This window comes from Chiloscyllium punctatum, chromosome 13 (assembly GCF_047496795.1).
Source record: "Chiloscyllium punctatum isolate Juve2018m chromosome 13, sChiPun1.3, whole genome shotgun sequence".
In the NCBI taxonomy this organism is placed as follows: Eukaryota; Metazoa; Chordata; class Chondrichthyes; order Orectolobiformes; family Hemiscylliidae; genus Chiloscyllium; species Chiloscyllium punctatum.
Window position 1 is genome coordinate 101,198,068 of NC_092751.1, and position 16,985 is coordinate 101,215,052.

Here is a 16,985-nt window from a genome sequence, read left to right on the forward strand (position 1 = left end):
TAATCTTTAATCCTCGAAACATTAACTGTTGGTGCTTCACACTAAAGCAGAAAGTCCTGTTAATGATACAGAAGTGAATATTGGCACTGAGGTGAAGGAGATGGAAATTCATGACTGGGTTGGTGTTGGAGGATCTCTGGGAATACTAGAAGATTGCGTGGAGTTCAATAGAAATTGCGCAGTGATTGGCTATGGGAGCTGGATTAACAGCTCTCTGGTTTGCCTCCTGTGTCATTGTGAAGGTAAATCCAGTATTTCTCCAGCTATTTGGCAGCTAGAGCCGGGAAGGCAATCCTAAAAATTGCTGCATGATTGGCACAACAAATTTGGGCGGCACGGTGGCACAGTGGTTAGCACTGCTGCCTCACAGAGCCAGAGACCCGGGTTCAATTCCCGCCTCAGGCGACTGACTGTGTGGAGTTTGCACGTTCTCCCCTTGTCTGCGTGGGTTTCCTCCGGGTGCTCCGGTTTCCTCCCACAGTCCAAAGATGTGCAGGTCAGGTGAATTGGCCATGCTAAATTGCCCGTAGTGTTAGGTAAGGGGTAGATGTAGGGGTATGGGTGGGCTGCGCTTTGGCGGGGCAGTGTGGACTTGTTGGGCCAAAGGGCCTGTTTCCACACTGTAAGTAATCTAATCTAATCTAAAATCCTCCAAATATATCTTGGTGCCCCTGACCAACACAGAATTGGCAGCAGTGTTGGGTCATAGAGATGTACAGCATGGAAACAGACCCTTCAGTCCAACCCGCCCATGCTGACCAGATATCCTAAATTTATCTAGTCCCATTTGCCAACACTTGGCCCATATCCCTCTAAACCCTTTGTATGTGTGTACCCATCCAGATGCCTTTTAAATGTTGTAATTGTACCACTTCCTCTGGCAGCTTATTCCATACACCTACTACCCTCTGCATGAAAAGTTGCCCCTTTGGTCCTTTTTAAATTTTCCCTCCTCACCCTAAATCTGTGCCCCCTAGTTCTGGACTCTCCCACCCCAGGGAAGAGACTTTGTCTATTTACCCTATTCATGCCCCTCATGATTTTATAAACCTCTATAAGGTCACCCCTCAGCCTTCGACACTCGAGAGAAAACAGCTCCAGCCTATTCAGCTTCTCCCTGTAACTCAAACCCTCCAACCCCCTGAAAGTTTCATTAATTACTGTTGTGTCTCTGAACTGCGCTATCCACCATTGATTGCTGAAAATGCCTGACCTCCCAGTGGGATCATCTCATTCTCTCTGCACCCACCACCACCAGCAATGGGAGATTAAATAAACTCTCCCTTATCACCGTGAGTTCTCTGTTAACCCGAATCCCAAATGTCCGAAATTCTCGTGTAGCAGGCACCTGAGATTGAAAAGGGGAATTCCAGATGTTTGGAATCTGAATAACCTCATTGAAGGTAATAATTGGAATGGAATAATGGATCAGATGCTTTATTAAAGACAGTTCAAGACTGCCCTTATTGATCAAGATTTGGCGATGCCGGTGTTGGACTGGGGTGCACAAAGGTTAAAATCCCACAACACCAGGTTATAGTCCAACAGGTTTATTTGGAAGCACTAGCTTTCGGAGTGCTGTTCCTTCATCAGGTGGTTGTGGAGTATCATAAGACACAGAATCTCCACAACCACCTGATGAAGGAGCAGCGCTCCGAAAGCTAGTGCTTCCAAATAAACCTATTGGACTATAACCTGGTGTTGTGGGATTTTTAATCTTCTTGATCAAGACTGAGTCAGCCACTGCTGCCAGATGTACCAGTATTTGTTAGTGGTCCCGGACGCTCGGTTTGTCGCGGTGACAAGTTGCGTTCTTCTAGCCACCTAGAACTCTTTGTACTCCTCTTGCAACTACAAGCTTCAGCTAACGACTCCACCCGACCCCTCCATCCTCCCCTCCCCCACCCTAGATCCCCGTGCATGCCAGGCATCAGGCAGACACCTCTAAAAGATTTTTGACTGCCCTTTTTCACCAGCTTTCATAGTCATGAAGACATGGATTCACTGCCAGGTATGTAGGCCCATATGTCCTGGCATTTGGCTGATTTGAATCCAACAGCCTCTTCCGTCAGTTATTCCGCACGGATTTCAGTAGGGCAGCTCACCACCACCTTCTCCAGCGCACCTCGGGATGGGCAATGAATTCTGGTCCAGCCAGCCACGCCCACGCCCCATGAGTGAATACATTTTTTAAAGTGTAACAAAACAAATAACTGCAGACGCTGGAGTTGAGAAACCTCAGCAGAAGGTGGTGTGCACAGCCCAGACCATCACAGGAGCCACCCTTCCTCCATGGACTCCATTAACGCAGCACACTGCCACGGAAAGGGCTGTAAACATCATCAAAGAGCCATCACACCCCAGCAATGATCTCCTCCAACCTCTTCTGTTAGGAAGAAGGTACAGAAGATTGAACACACGCACCAACAGGTTCAGGGATAGCTGTTATTAGACTGATGCATGGACTCTCTCGCCTCAAATAATGCTGTCCTTGCTAACGTTGATCTCTCTTGCACTCCCTGTGCAATGTTACCTGTACACCTCTGTGTAAATCTTTTGTTCTGTACACTCTTGCTCACTGTGATCTGCTCATAAACAAAGCTTTTCACTGTACTTCGGTACACATGACAACAAATAAGTCAACCAATCGGTCAGAAATAGCTGGAAAAACTCAGATGGTCTTGAACTTGAAACATTAGCTGTGTTTCTCTCTCTCCATAGACATTGCCAGACCTGCTGAGTTTCTCCAGCGATTTTATTTTAGAGAACATTTCTTGAGTATCTGAATCTTTGAAGGACGATCCACAAAAGCCTGATGATACGCAGAATGTTGTGTTTTCTTTTTCTGGCAGAGATTTTCCTGCACATCCAAACACTTCATCTACTGTGTCCGTTGCTCTCGGTGTGGTCTCCTCTACATTGGAAAGACAGGACGCCAACTCGCGGAGCGTCCCAGAGAACATCTCTGGGGGACACGCACCAAACAACCCCACCTCCCATTGGCCAACCCCTTCAACTCCCCGTCCCACTCCACCAAGGACATGCAAGTCCTGGGCCGCCTCCACCACCAAATCCAAGCCACCCAATGCCTGGAGGAAGAACGCCTCATCTTCCACCTTGGGACCCTCCAACCACACGGGATCAACGTCGACTTCACCAGTTTTCTCATCTTCCCTTCTCTCACCTCGTCCCAGATCCAGTCCCCCCAACTTGGCTCCGCCCTCTTGACCTGTCTCACCTGTCCATCTTCCTTCCCACCTATCCACTTCACCCTCCATTCTGACCTATCGCCATCACCCCTCACCTGCATCTACCAATCATGTTCCCAGCTACCCCGCCCCCTCCTCCCTATTTATCCCTCAGCCCCTTCTCTCTCCCACATTCCTGACGAAGAGCTTATGCTCGAAACGTTGACTCTCCTCCTCAGATGCTGCCTGACCGGCCGTACTTTTCCTGTGCCACACTCTTTGACTCTGATCTGCAGTCCTCACCTTCTCCCGTTCTTTTTCAGAACCCGTGTGATGACAAGCGGCATAAGGACATCTGGTCCAAAGAGAAAACCTGTGACCGGCTCCCAAAGTTTCTCATTATCGGCCCACAGAAAACTGGTAACTTGTTCATCATCTTTCAGCTTCATAGGTTAAACCGTTAGCTAGCGTTCCTTTAATCTCAACCGACGACGTTGAGAAATCACGAGGAGTTTAACGAAGCCCATTCAGCAAATCATATGTTAACAGAATATTCAGAAAATGACGACTTAATGAAGGATATTCAGAAAATCGTAAGGAGTTAATGTGGAATAGATAGACTGGGAGCGTTTTCACTGGACCATAGGGGCTTGAGAGGTGACCTTACAGAGGTTTAAATAATAATGATGGGTATACCAACGCTTTGTGGAAGGTGTCTTTTCCCTTGGGTAGGGGAGGCCAAAACTAGGGGGGAGATATTTTTAAGGTGAGGGGAGAGAGCTTTAAAAGAAACATGAGGGGCAATTGTTTTTACACCGAGAGTGGTTCATGTGTGCAACAAGCTACCAGAGGAAGTGATGGATGTGGGTATAGTTATAAAGTTTAAAAGACATTTGGATAAGTACATGAATAAGAAAATTTGGAAGGATATGGGCCCAAGCGCAGGCAGGTGGGACTAGTTTAGTCTGGGATTATGGTCAGCATGGACTGGTTGGACTGTTTCTGTGCTGTATAACTCTGTTAAAGAAGCAGGAAGTTTCTGTGTCAGGGACAAGTAGTTTCAGGGTTTATTTATGCAGAAAGAATCCTTTTTTTTAAAGAAAATAATCCAGTTTTTCTGCTGCCCAGTCTGAATGGGGAGCACAGACTGATACTGAAAGGTGATTAGCACTCCAGTACAGTGTCGAGACTGTGCTGCACTGTCATAGGCGCTGACTTTCAGGTGAACAGTTATGAGGATCTGATCTGCCAGTTTAGTCTTTTTCTCAAGCTATTGCGCTGTTATTTAAACGATGTCAGGAGAATTTGAGCGTCCACAAATACGCCGAGAACACAAACCACAAAACCACTGATTCCACTGATGTTCGGAGACTTGGCAGGCTGTCCTGTTTGCTCATACACCAGCCATCATTGCACTTCAGAGTCTTTGAGGAATTGCTAAGAAATGTGCGAAGGTCTGATGCACACCCTTTTTTTTTGCAAATTTGAACTTTGTTCTAAAGTTGGAGGTGTGCAGATATCACCTTTTTAAAGTTCAATGCAGTTGGTAAAGAGATGGTAAAGGGGGCTTTGAAAATAGTGTCTTCACGATTGATACTCTCCTTTTCCCCAGGTACCACAGCTTTGCACTTTTTCCTCTCCTTACATCCTGGAGTTACAAGTAATTTCCCCAGCCCAGTCACCTACGAGGAGATTCAGTTCTTCAATGGAGCTAATTATAACAAAGGAATTGACTGGTAAGATCCTGTCAGCTTTGATTATCTGTGTTCCAATCTGGTCAGTTTTGCGTACTCAAGAGTTCCAGAGGCTGTGGAACTTTCTAGATTTTGTTGCAGCCGATAAAAACTGAAGTATTAAGCACATTAGAGAGTGGATAGAGTCAGTAGCCAGAGACTTTTCCCCAGGGCAGGATTGACTGGCACGAGGAGGTCATAGTTTTAAGATATTAGGGGGAAGGTATAGAGGGGATGTCAGAGGCAGGTTCTTTACGCAGAGAGTTGTGAATGTATGGAATGCGTTGCCAGCGTTGGTGGTGGAAGCAAAGTCATTGGGGACGTTTACACAACTGCTGGACATGCAGATGGATAGCAGTGAATTGAGGGTTGTGTATGTTAGGTTATTTTATTTTAGATTAGGAATAATCCTCGGCACAACATCGTGGGCCGAAGGGCCTGTGTGTGCTGTACTTTTCTATGTTCTATTAATGATGGTTTGTGTGAAATCTGCTGAGTTTGAACTGCATTAAGGTGGCTCTGTAAATATGGGAATATACTGGAAGGATTTCCTACAAATGTTTGATGGTACCCGGGATCGCTTTACAAGAATCCTGTCCAAAATGTTTAATGCTCCAATTGGACTGAATTCAAACAGATGTTTAGTCACTGCACCATTGATGTCTGTGCCTTCAGCTGCCTCAGCGCTGAATTCAGCAATTCCCTCATTAAACCTCAGCACCTTGCCGCATTTCTGGGCGGCACAGTGGCTCAGTGATTAGCACTGTTGCCTCATAGCGCCAGGGACCCGGGTTCGATACCAGCCTCAGGTGACGGTCTATGTGGAATTTGCACATTCTCCCCCTGTCTTTGTGGGTTCCCTCCGGGTGCTCCAGTTTCCTCCCACAATCCAAAGATGTGCAGGTTAGGTGGATTGGCCATGCTAAATTGCCCCATAGTGTTCAGGGATGTGTAGGTTAGGTACATTAATCAGGGGTAAATGTAGAATAATAGGGTAGGGGAATAGGCTTGGGTGGATACTCTTTGGGGGAGTCGGTGTGGACTTGTTGGGCCAAATGCCTTATTTCCACACTGTAGGGATTCTATGATTTTATGATATACATTCTCTCCTCGTTTTACATTCTCTTGAAAAGCTACCTCTTTGACCAAGCTGTTTCCCACCTGTTCTATTATCTCCTTGTACTTTTGATTCATTGCTCTTGTGAAATGCTTGAAATCTTTTACTATGTTGAAGGTGCTACATAAATGCAGATTGTTGCAATTATTATGTATGTTGAAGAAGGAAATGACATGGCAGCTTCCAGTTTCCAGAGCAAGGTTTATTACTTGCTTGGATATTCCCAGGAGTGGCGCTCTGCTCCTATTATTAGTGTCCTTTCGGATTGGGGTCTGTGTTTCTAGTCAGGAATTCCATCCCCACCTCCATTAGAAATATGCAGTGTCCCTGAAATCAGCAGGTTCTGCTGTACCATACAACAGAGAGGAGAGCACAGTTCCCATTGCAGCAGTCTGTGTGTTGTGCTGTCAGTGAGTTAAGTGTCCAGCAGCACAGCCAGATACTCGGGTAGCTGCTGGGAAAGACTAAGTACAAAATGTAAGTGTTGTGGTTCTGTTCGCCGAGCTGGGAATTTGTGTTCCAGACGTTTTGTCCCCTGTCTAGGTGACATCCTCAGTGCTTGGGAGCCTCCTGTGAAGCGCTTCTGTGATGTTTCCTCCAGCATTTGTAATGGATTAAATCTGCCGCTTCCGGTTGTCAGTTCCAGCTGTCCATTGCAGTGGTCGGTATATTGGGTCTAGGTCGATGTGCTTATTGATTGAATCTTTGGATGAGTGCCATGCCTCCAGGAATTCCCTGGCTGTTCTCTGCTTGGCTTGCCCTATAATAGTAGTGTTGTCCCAGTCGAATTCATGTTCCTTGTCATCTGAGTGTGTTAGCCACACACTCCGATAACAAGCAACATGAGTTCGACTGGAACACAATGTAAGTGTCAGGTAGGGTGCCAGGTGGGCAAGGTACCAGGTGGGTAGGTGCTAAGTCAGCAGGGTGTCAAATGAGTAAGGTGCCAGGTGAGCAGGGTGCCAGTTTAATAGGGTGTCAGGTAAGGGATGGAATATTTAGTGTATGCCAAAAAAAAAGGACAGTTGTTAGGTGCATGGTATTAAGTCAGGCAAGGTGTTGTCCAGCGTAGTTTCGGATGAGATGTGAGGGCAGGTGGGGAAAGAGATAGTCCTGTCCAATGGGCAGGGCTTGGTATTTGTCGGGTCTGGTACAGGGAGATTGGCGGGGATGGAAGAGGGGGTCAGGAAAGTAGTTGTCACGAGTTGTATGGTATCAGGGGCAGAGCTGAGGTGCCCCCTTCATGGTTACATCTGTTTGACTGCTGTGAATCCGTCTGAATTCCTGTCATTATTGAGGGCCGCTCCTCATGGAAGGGGATTGCCCATTGGAAAGCTTTGATTTCCCAAGCTGTGACTGGGATTCCACAGGATCCCCATCACACATCCCCAGCTTGTGCTGCACCCAGCAACTCTCTGGCCGTCAGAAATATCCGGGGCTGGTAATTCCCACCCAGACGGGCCTGTGTTGACAATCCACCCGTCTGCTCTGGAAAAACTGCATCCTTTTCTGTTTTTCTTTCAGGTACATGGAATTCTTCCCGATCCCGTCAAATGCGAGCACGGATTTTATGTTCGAGAAGAGTGCAAATTATTTTGAATCTGAAGTGGTACCCAAGAGGGCGATGGCCCTGCTGCCCAGAGCGAAGATCATTGCCATTCTGATCAACCCAGTAGAGCGGGCATACTCCTGGTACCAGGTTGGTGCCACCTTCTGCACAAGCGATTTTTGGTGAATGCCTTGTAGAGGGCGTTGCCCCTTTTATAGATGTTTGAGCAAAGTACCTTTGATTTTCAAATCCATCCATGGCCTCTCTGTCTTCCTCCGTCTCTGTAACCTCTTCCAGCCCAACAACCCTCCCAAGATCTCTGCGTGCCTCCAGTCCCAATCTCTTGCCAATCCCTGATCGTTTTTACTCTACCACGAGAGACCGTGCCTCAGTTTTCCTGACTCTGGAATTCTTTCCATTTCTCAGGGTGGCTCAGTGGTTAGCACTGCTGCCTCACAGCACCAGGGACCCGGGTTCGATTCCAGCCTCGGATGACTGTCTGTGTGGAGTTTGCACATTCTCCGCTTGTTGGCATTGGGTTCATGCTCTAATGCTCAGGGACACGGGTTCGATTCCAGCCTCGGGCGACTGTGCAAACTTCAGACATTCTCCCCAGACATTCCTCCGGGTGCTCCAGTTTCCTCCCATAGTCAAAAGATGTGCAGGTTAGGGTGGAATGGCCATGGGAAATTGTCCACAGTGTCCAGAGATGTGCAGGGTAAGTGGGTTAACCATGGGAAATGCAGGGTTACAGGGGTAGGGTGCGTCTGGATGAGATGTTCTTCAGAATGTTGTTGTGGATTTGATGGGCCAAATGGCCTGCTTCCACACACTGTAGGGATTATCCTCAAACCGTCCTTAAAGCCTCAAATGAAAGCAAAATACTGCACATGATGGAGATCTCAAATGAAGACAGATGCTGGAGGAACTCAGCAGGTCTGTGGAGAGAGACAAAAACCAAGTTGGTGTTTAGAGTCCGGTCTGACTTTGTCAGATCTGAGTGGCAGTCCTGAAAGTCATACCAGACTCGAAACATTAACCTCTGTTTCTCTCTCCACAGACGCTGCCAGACCGCCTGCGTTTCTCCATAAAATCTACCCCTTCCCCATTTGGTCCATTACCCTGATCCCCCTGGTGTGGTTCGGGGTGTTGAGGTTTGTTGACACTGCTGAAAGGATGTTTCCCTTTGATGGCACAACCCGTTTGTACTGAACTTAGTCATTTCTTCTACAAAGTGATAGTTCTGTTCCTGTGTGACCCCGCACTATACATAAATCGCGCAAGATCAAGTTGTTGTTGATTAATCACATGGGCCTGAACTGCCCTGTCAGATCCTGGGTTGGTTTTATCTGCTGTAGAGTTTGTGGGGAAAATACCCGATGAAACGGATTGCCTTGGTGATTTGAAAACAGCAGCAAATACTAGAGTGTGAGAAATCTACAGGGTCTTATTGAAAAGTAGGACAGTCCAGGCCTTAATGAGGGCTGAATGGCCCCCATCGGTGCTGTAATTTTCTTCGATTCCACCTCCTGTGCTACTGATGCAAGCTCTATCTCCTTTTCTTGAGGATGGACGTTTTGCTGGCCAGCTGGAGAGATGGGAGCTTTGGACATTTGGATGACAGTAGCAGGCATTAATGTCACCAAGAGCAGACAGAATGTAGTATTCAGGTTGCCAACTCTTCAGGTTTTGTCCTGGAGTGTCCAGGAATTACTCACCTGGATGAACTTACAGAGGATGTGGTGGATGTGGAACAGTTGCAACATTTGGAAGTCATTTGGATGTAGGTTTGCTCACTGAGCTGGAAGGTTCATTTTCAGATGTTTCGTCACCATAGTAGGTAACATCTTCAATGAGCCTCTGGATGAAACACTGCTGGTGTTTCCTGCTTTCTATTTGTATGTCATTTAGATAAGTACATGAATCGGAAATGTTTGCAGGGATACAGGCCAAGCATTGGCTGGCGGGTCTAGTTTGGTTTAGGATTACCGTCAATTCTGCTAGAATGCATCTTTCATTAACGCAAATTGGCTGTAATGTGATTGGTGAATTGGCAACATTATTTCTAAAATGCAAACTTATAAAACATGTGTTAGCTATAATATGATTAGATCACCAACACTTTAAGTACTATTAGTATTGCGCGATTTATGTATAGTGCGGGGTCACACAGGAACGGAACTATCACTTTATAGAAGAAATGACTATGTTCAGCATGGACTGGTTGGACCGAAGGGTCGGTTTCTGGGCTGTATGACTCTGTGTTGGTGAGGCTGGAAATGGTAGGGATCCACAAACAGAAGTTTTGTTTTACTGATTTTTGTTTTTAATGCTTCCTTTTACTAGCTCCATTAAGGATGGGATTGAAAGATCTTTTTGTTGGGGATGTTGTAGGTAGCACAGAACTTCTAGACAAGCCAAAGTTGGCGACACAGTGTTGAGCACAGATCCCTTGATCTTTTATTTCATTATTTTGCTTTCATTTGAGGAAGGAGGAACGATGATGTGCCATTTCCCCTCGTCTGCCTGGCCTTCCTGAGGGACACCAGCACCCTACACTGAATGCTGGCTTATGTGACATTGGCATCTCCCAGCGGGTAGCATCTGGATTGAACCGGTCCAACAGGGGTGAGGGGGGGGAAGCTCTGGGGAAGGGACATTGAGAGGGCCTCGCAACCCAAGAGCCTGGCCTAGATTTGAACTGCGGGATGTAGAGATCTTCCACAGCTGCGGTCCAGAAAGTTAGAAAACTGCAGAGGAAGGATTTTTCTTCTCATTTCACAGTTGTTTTCCTTTTTAATTTCCTAAACCTGAGTGCACTTCAGCTGATCCTAATCAAGCTTGACAGCAGCACAGGTACAATTACTGCGGAGCACCAGTGGAAGCTATAGACTGCTGGGAGTTTGTGTCAATGCACACAGCACTCCCTCTTCTATCTGCTTCCACATTGCAGACATCTCTTCTGGTTTTTTTAACCACTTAGAAAGAAAGAGAAAGAAAATACTTTGTATTTATGTTCCTCTTATCTCAAAATACTTCACAGATATTGAATCAGTTTTAGTCAGGTCAGATAGCTCAACAGACGCAATGGACAAAGAGACTTGAACGCACCGATTAATGCATCATATATCTTTGCGATATTATAGGGATAGAAAGAAACTATTCAGATCCCCCTCCCACCACCAAGCGTGCTCCACCATTCAATGACAAATCTGTACCTCAATTCGATTGAATTGTCTTTGTTTCATATTCCTTGACGCCCTTGGTCAATGAAGACTAATGAATCTCGGTCTTGAAAAATTTCAATTGGTCCCTCGCATATGAATCCTTACATGCAGAGAGTTCCAGATTTCTGTGAGCTGTTTCCGGGGATGTCCTTCCTAATTTTGTTCCCAAATGGTGCAGCACAAAGTTTACAATGACACTTCCTTTATAGTTTCTACGTGTATGAAGATAGGATCTGGTGAGCAGAATTGGTCATTCATCCCCCTCAAACCTACCCCACTAATCAATAAGACCACGGCTGATCTGATTACCCTATCTTCTTGTCTACCCTCCGATAACGTTTCACCCCACTCGCTGATCATCAATCTACCCTTGCCTTAAGAAATATTGAAAAGCTTGGGGAGCCAATGGCTTAGTGGAATTATCACTTGATTATTAATCCAGAAATTCAACTAATGCTCTGGGAATCCGGGTTCAAATCCCGTCACAATAGCTGGTTGAATGATCGGAGAATCCCTACAAGTGTGTAAGCAGGCCATTCAGTCCATTGAATCCACACCAACTTTCCAAAAAGCATCCCACCCAGACTCATCCCCACCTCCCCTATCCCTGGATGCTATGGCCAATTTAGCATAGCCAATCCACCTAACCTGCACATCTTTCAACTGTCTGAGCACCTGGAGGAAATCCCTGCAAACATGGGGAAAATGTGAAAACTCCACATAGAGTTACCCGAGAGTGGCATCAAACCTGAGTCCCTGGCGCTGTGAGGTAGCAGTGCTAACCACTGAGCCACCACGATCTAAGTCTAATGATGACCAAGAAACCATAAGCAATTATTGGAAAAACCCATTTGGTTCAGTAATGTCCTTTTAGGGAAGGAATCTGCCATCCTTACCTAGTCTGACCCACATGTGACTCCAGATCCACAGCAATGTGGGTGACTCTTAACTTCCCTCTGGGCAATTAGGGATGGCCAAAGATACCCACATCCCGTAAGTGAATAAAAACAGTTTTGTTTCCACTTCCTTTTGTGGAAGAGCGTTCCAAAGACACTTGACGCACCATGAGAAGGTTTCTTTGTATCTGCCCTATTGTATCCCTTTAACAGGTTAAAACCCTGTTCAGATCGCCCTCCACCTTCTAAACTCAGAAATCCTTTGTTTCTCAACCTTCACTGCAGAATCCCCAAACCAGACCCTCATCCCTGAGCACTGTGCAGCCTCAGTATTTGAGGATGTTGAAGGCAGAGATCAAATGCTTTCTAGATATTAGAACCATCAATGGGTGCAGGGATTTTGCAAGAAAAGGGTCAGAGATTGGCCGCAAATCTCATTGGATGGTACAGCACATTCAAAGGGCTGAATGGCCTACTTGTTCTTACGTTCTTATCAATAATCAGGTGGAAGAACTCTCCCCTTTCCAGTAGTATTGCTGCACTCAAGTAACACAGTGTGGGAACAGGCCCTTCGGCTCAAAAAGTCCACACCGACCCTCCGAAGAGTAACCCACCCACACCCATTTCCCTCTGACTAATACACCTAACACTATGGGCAATTTAGCGTAGCCAATTCACCTGACCTGCACGTCTTTGGATTGTGGGAGGAAACTGGAGCACATGGAGAAAACCCATGCAGATGTGGGGAGAACGTACCAACTCCACGCAGTCACCTGAGGCTGGAATCGAACCAGGGACCCTGGTGCTGTGAGGCAGCAGTGCTAACCACTGAGCCACCATGCTGTCCCATGAGGATAATATTTTACATTAATTACTCATACAGTAGCAAGGGTGGGGGGGGGGGGAAACAGTGTCAGGGAGGCTTTGGTGATGCAGTGGTAGTGCCCTTACCCCTGGATCATGAGGCCCGGCTTCAAATCCCACCTGCTCCAGTGGTGTGTGATAACATTTCTGAGTGGGCTGATTAGAGATATAGGCGAAAGTGAGGGCTGAAGATGCTGGAGATCAGAGCTGAAAATGTGTTGCTGGAAAAGCGCAGCAGGTCAGGCAGCATTCAAGGAGCAGGAGAATCGACATTTTGGGCATAAGCCCTTCTTCAGGAAATGATGTCTGATTAGAGATATTGTTTTTTTTTAAATTATGCGTAAGCCAAAATCATTGAACCTTTTGATAGTCTCCTCACTGCGAGCAAAGATGGGTAGAGAGACAGAAACAGGAGCAGTGTTAATCCAGAATCATCTGGGGATCTTGATGGAGAATCTTTTGGTTTGATGTTTTCTCTGATACGGCAGCAGAAGGCCATTCAACCCCCTTGTGTGGCCGTTCAGCCCCCTTGTGTCACCATTCAGTTAGATGGTGGCTGGTATGCCTCTCAATTCCATTGACCGGTCGCGGTGTTGTGACCCCATGGCCTTGCCTTAACGAGAGCTAATTGACTGGTGACCAGCCCCCGTCCCTCAGTGTGTTGACCTGTCGGTTTCTCCACAGCACCAGAGAGCTCACCACGACTCAGCGGCCCTGAACTACACCTTCTATCAGGTGATCACAGCCGGACCCGACACGCCGAGGGACGTCCGGGTTCTCCAGAACCGCTGCCTGCTACCCGGCTGGTACGCCACCCACATCGAGCGGTGGTTAACGTACTACCAACCTTCTCAGGTACGAGCCACTTCCGCTGTCATTCGAGTGTGGCCTCTAGTGTCAATCGCTAGCGGACTTGAGCATCCAGCAGGTGGGACCAAATCCAGGCCCAGACCCCAGTGCAGTCCAACACAGTTGACGGTGCCATCTTTCAGATGAGATGCCCCCTCAAATGGTGCCATCTTCATGGCGCCCATTGACAAAGAGAGCAATGGGCTTCCATCCCAAAGATAAAAAGCCCGAATGAACTGTGGTTGCTGATTAAAAACAGAAATTACTGGAGAGACTCAGCTGGTCGAGCAGCATCTATGGACAGAAAGAGTTAATGTTTGAGGTCCAGAACTATTCTGAAGAAGGGTCACTGGACTGGAGTGTTAACTCTTTTGCCCTTTCCTCAGCAATTCCTGTTTTTGATTCATCCCTAATGTGCTGGCTTGTGTCATTAAAGTCTTACCAGACCATAAAGCTGCTCTTTCATTAGAGAGAGGCGGCTGGTGGTGGTTTAACCTGAGGGGCACCACGCAGCGTGGGAAGGGAGAGGTTGAGAAGGAGAGTCTTTCATGGTGACCTCAGCCGGTGATGGGGATTGAACCCACGCCGTTGGCATCACACTGCTTTACAGGCCAACTGAACTAAACTGCCGCAGACCACTACTAGTGCAGTAAGTCATCAGGGCATTCCTTTTGAGAAACTTGTACAGTCGGTTCTGCTATAACGCACGTTTCTTCAATGTGAATTGGGTATAACGCGATTGAAGAATTTAGACCGTCATTTGTAGAACGCAAACTTTCCCGACCTGTATTGGCTATAATGCGATTCCAGTATCATTGGTTTAGATGGTGTTGCTACCACACAATTTTCTTATAACATGGGATCACAAGGGAACTTTCTCGTGATATCACACCTGACTGTACAGGTGCGGAGAATTTCACTCTCCTATTCTAAATCATTGAAGCAGAAACAGCGGTGACAGCAAACGAAAGGTAACACTAACAGAATAATCCCATACTCCCAGAGGAGGGATTATAATCCCAGACATTTTTGACCTCCAACACTCTCCTGTTACTTGTGACCCACCCTCTTGGAACGTGAGGGCGATGAGTTGGTTTTGTTCCTCACTGACTGTCTTCTCTGCTGTTTGTCACACCGTGACTAAATAATAACGATTGGTAAGTGTCGGTGTGAGAATGGTCCAGAATAGTGTGTGTGTGTCCAAATCAAAAGCAAAGGAATGGCCCAGATTCCCTCGAAGGGCAAGTGAGATCACACCCAGTAAGGGAGTTCCTCCAGTACGGTGGCTCAGTGGTTAGCACTGCTGCCTTACAGCACCAGGGTCTCAGGTTCGATTCCAGCCTCAGGCGATTGTGTGGAGTTTGCATATTCTCCCCGTGTCTGCGTGGGTTTCCTCCCACAGTCCAAAGATGTGCAGGTTAGATGAATTGGCCATGCTAAATTGCCCATAGTGTTAGGTAAATTAGTCAGAGGGAAATGGGTCTGGGTGGGTGCTCTTCAGAGGGTCAGTATGGACTTAGTGGGTCAAAGGTCCTGTTTCCACACTGTAGGGAATCTAATCAAATCTAAAACTTTGTTAAATCCCAGTCCATGTGAGCTTGGTCATATTGAAAGAATGGGAATGTGGAATGTACTTTGAATAGGGAAGGAAATCTATAGAATATCAAACGTCCTGAGAAGAATGGGGAGCGATGCAGTGAGAAGGATATTGTCTAGAGCAAAGAAAGGCAACAGAGAGCAGGTTTAATGTTGTACAAAGAAATAGGATTAATGTCTAACAAAGAAGCTGCCAGATGTGAGTGAGGTGAAATGAGGAGGAAGTGATGCTGGAGATCAGAGTCAAAAAGTGTGGTGCTGGAAAAGCACAGCCGGTCAAGAACAGGAGAGTCAATGTTTCGAGCATAATCCCTTCATTAGGAATTCCTGACCGGCTGTGCTTTTCCAGCACCACATTTTTTGACTCTGATCTCCGGCATCACTTCCTCCTCATTTCACCTCACTCACATCTGGCAGCTTCTTCATCGGACATTAATCCTATTTCTTTGTAAAACGTTAGACCTATAGGTGAAATGAGTCCAATAAACTGCTTGTAAAGGAGTAACCATTAAGTCGGAAGGTGAACATAGGAATGATGAACTGTAAGGTAAAGAGTGGAAGAGTGATTTCTGTTTTAATATATGGGAGTTTTGTTGGATAAGGAAAAGACGATGAAGAAATGGGGCAAGGAGCTGTTGGGCTGAATGGCCTGCTCTGTACTGTAAAGTTGAAGTACTTTGATGAATGTTTATGGGGCTTCCTCCTGGTTGACCTTTAAATGGTTTCTTCTTCCCTTACAGTTTCTCGTTGTCAATGGCCTACAGTTACGGAACAATCCTGTGGCTGTCATGGAGACTGTACAGAAATTTCTCGGTGTTACCCCTCATTTCAACTACACTCGGGCTCTGATGTATGTATTTCCTTTCACCATTAGTTGCAAGAGTAACTCGTGGGCATTCATGTCTTTTTCCTTTGTTCCTGGTGGGTCTGAGTATCGAAACCATGTTGGGTTGGTAGCCCTCTCACCAGAGGGTCAAGGTTCAGCCCCAGGGTCTCGAGCTCACAATCCAGGTTGACACTTCAGTGCCAGTACCAAGGGGAGTGCTGCACTGTCAGAGGGACTATCTTTTGGACGGGATGTTGAACTGGGGGTCTGCCAGCCCACTCAAGTGGGTGTAGCGATGTTAACATTGAAGAATTGGGGGGAATTTCTCCCCCGTTTTCTGGTCAGTGAGTTTCCCTGCTGATCATCTCATTGCTGCTGTGTGAGCTGGCTGTGTACAGATTGGCTGCTGAGCTCTTCGCTAGTATTTATGAAACTTGGATGGGACTTGCTCCTCATCACCCCCAAGCTTGGCTATTGTCCAGATCTTAAGGCATTTGGACATGGTGAACATTCCCACTTCTGACCTTTATGACGGAGGGAAGTGTCATTGATGAAGCAGCTGAAGATTGTTGGGTCCAGGACGCTATGTTGAGGAACTCCTGCAGAGATGGCCTGGAGCTGAGATGTCTTGACCTTCAATAATAGGTGTGAATAGCAATCCTACAATTGCAGAAGGTGCTGCACAAATGGGTAGTCAATGATTTGTGACATGTGGAGACAAGTTTAGTCCTTTCAGAATGTGTTTGATTGCTTAGGGAGGTGATATTGACTTTGGAGGGGTTGCACTGTGGATGGTGAGACCAGAAAATTGATGAGGATGGACATAGGAGACTAGGATAGTATTCCCCATTAATACAGGAGATGAAGGGTATTCTGATTGAGGTGTTTAAAAATGACCAAGAATTTTGGACACTAAATAGAGATTGTTTTCTTTGTTGGGGTGAGTGCGGGACAACAAGTGGAACTTTGAAATTTGAGTTGGGCTGTTCAGAGAGCAGCGCAAAAAATGGAAGGAGTGAGAAAGCTGTTGAGCCTGGTAGTGGCAGCAGCATAAAGTTAACATAGATTTAAGAAACCCACCGCTCCTGACTTGATTGATTGGCTGCCTTGTTGTGGATTATAAGTGGGAAGGGATCATGA

The 16,985-nt window shown here is 46.6% G+C and overlaps 1 protein-coding gene across 1 annotated transcript in view; it reads left to right on the plus strand.

Moving 5' to 3' along the window:
* ndst2a (N-deacetylase/N-sulfotransferase (heparan glucosaminyl) 2a) overlaps positions 1–16,985 on the plus strand; it is a 112,055-nt gene that overhangs the window by 90,726 nt on the left and 4,344 nt on the right. The window contains exons 7-11 of the mRNA XM_072583461.1: positions 3,512–3,608; positions 4,801–4,924; positions 7,563–7,737; positions 13,259–13,429; positions 15,760–15,869. Of these exons, the coding sequence (XP_072439562.1) occupies positions 3,512–3,608; positions 4,801–4,924; positions 7,563–7,737; positions 13,259–13,429; positions 15,760–15,869 (677 nt within the window). The remainder of the gene's footprint in view (positions 1–3,511; positions 3,609–4,800; positions 4,925–7,562; positions 7,738–13,258; positions 13,430–15,759; positions 15,870–16,985) is intronic.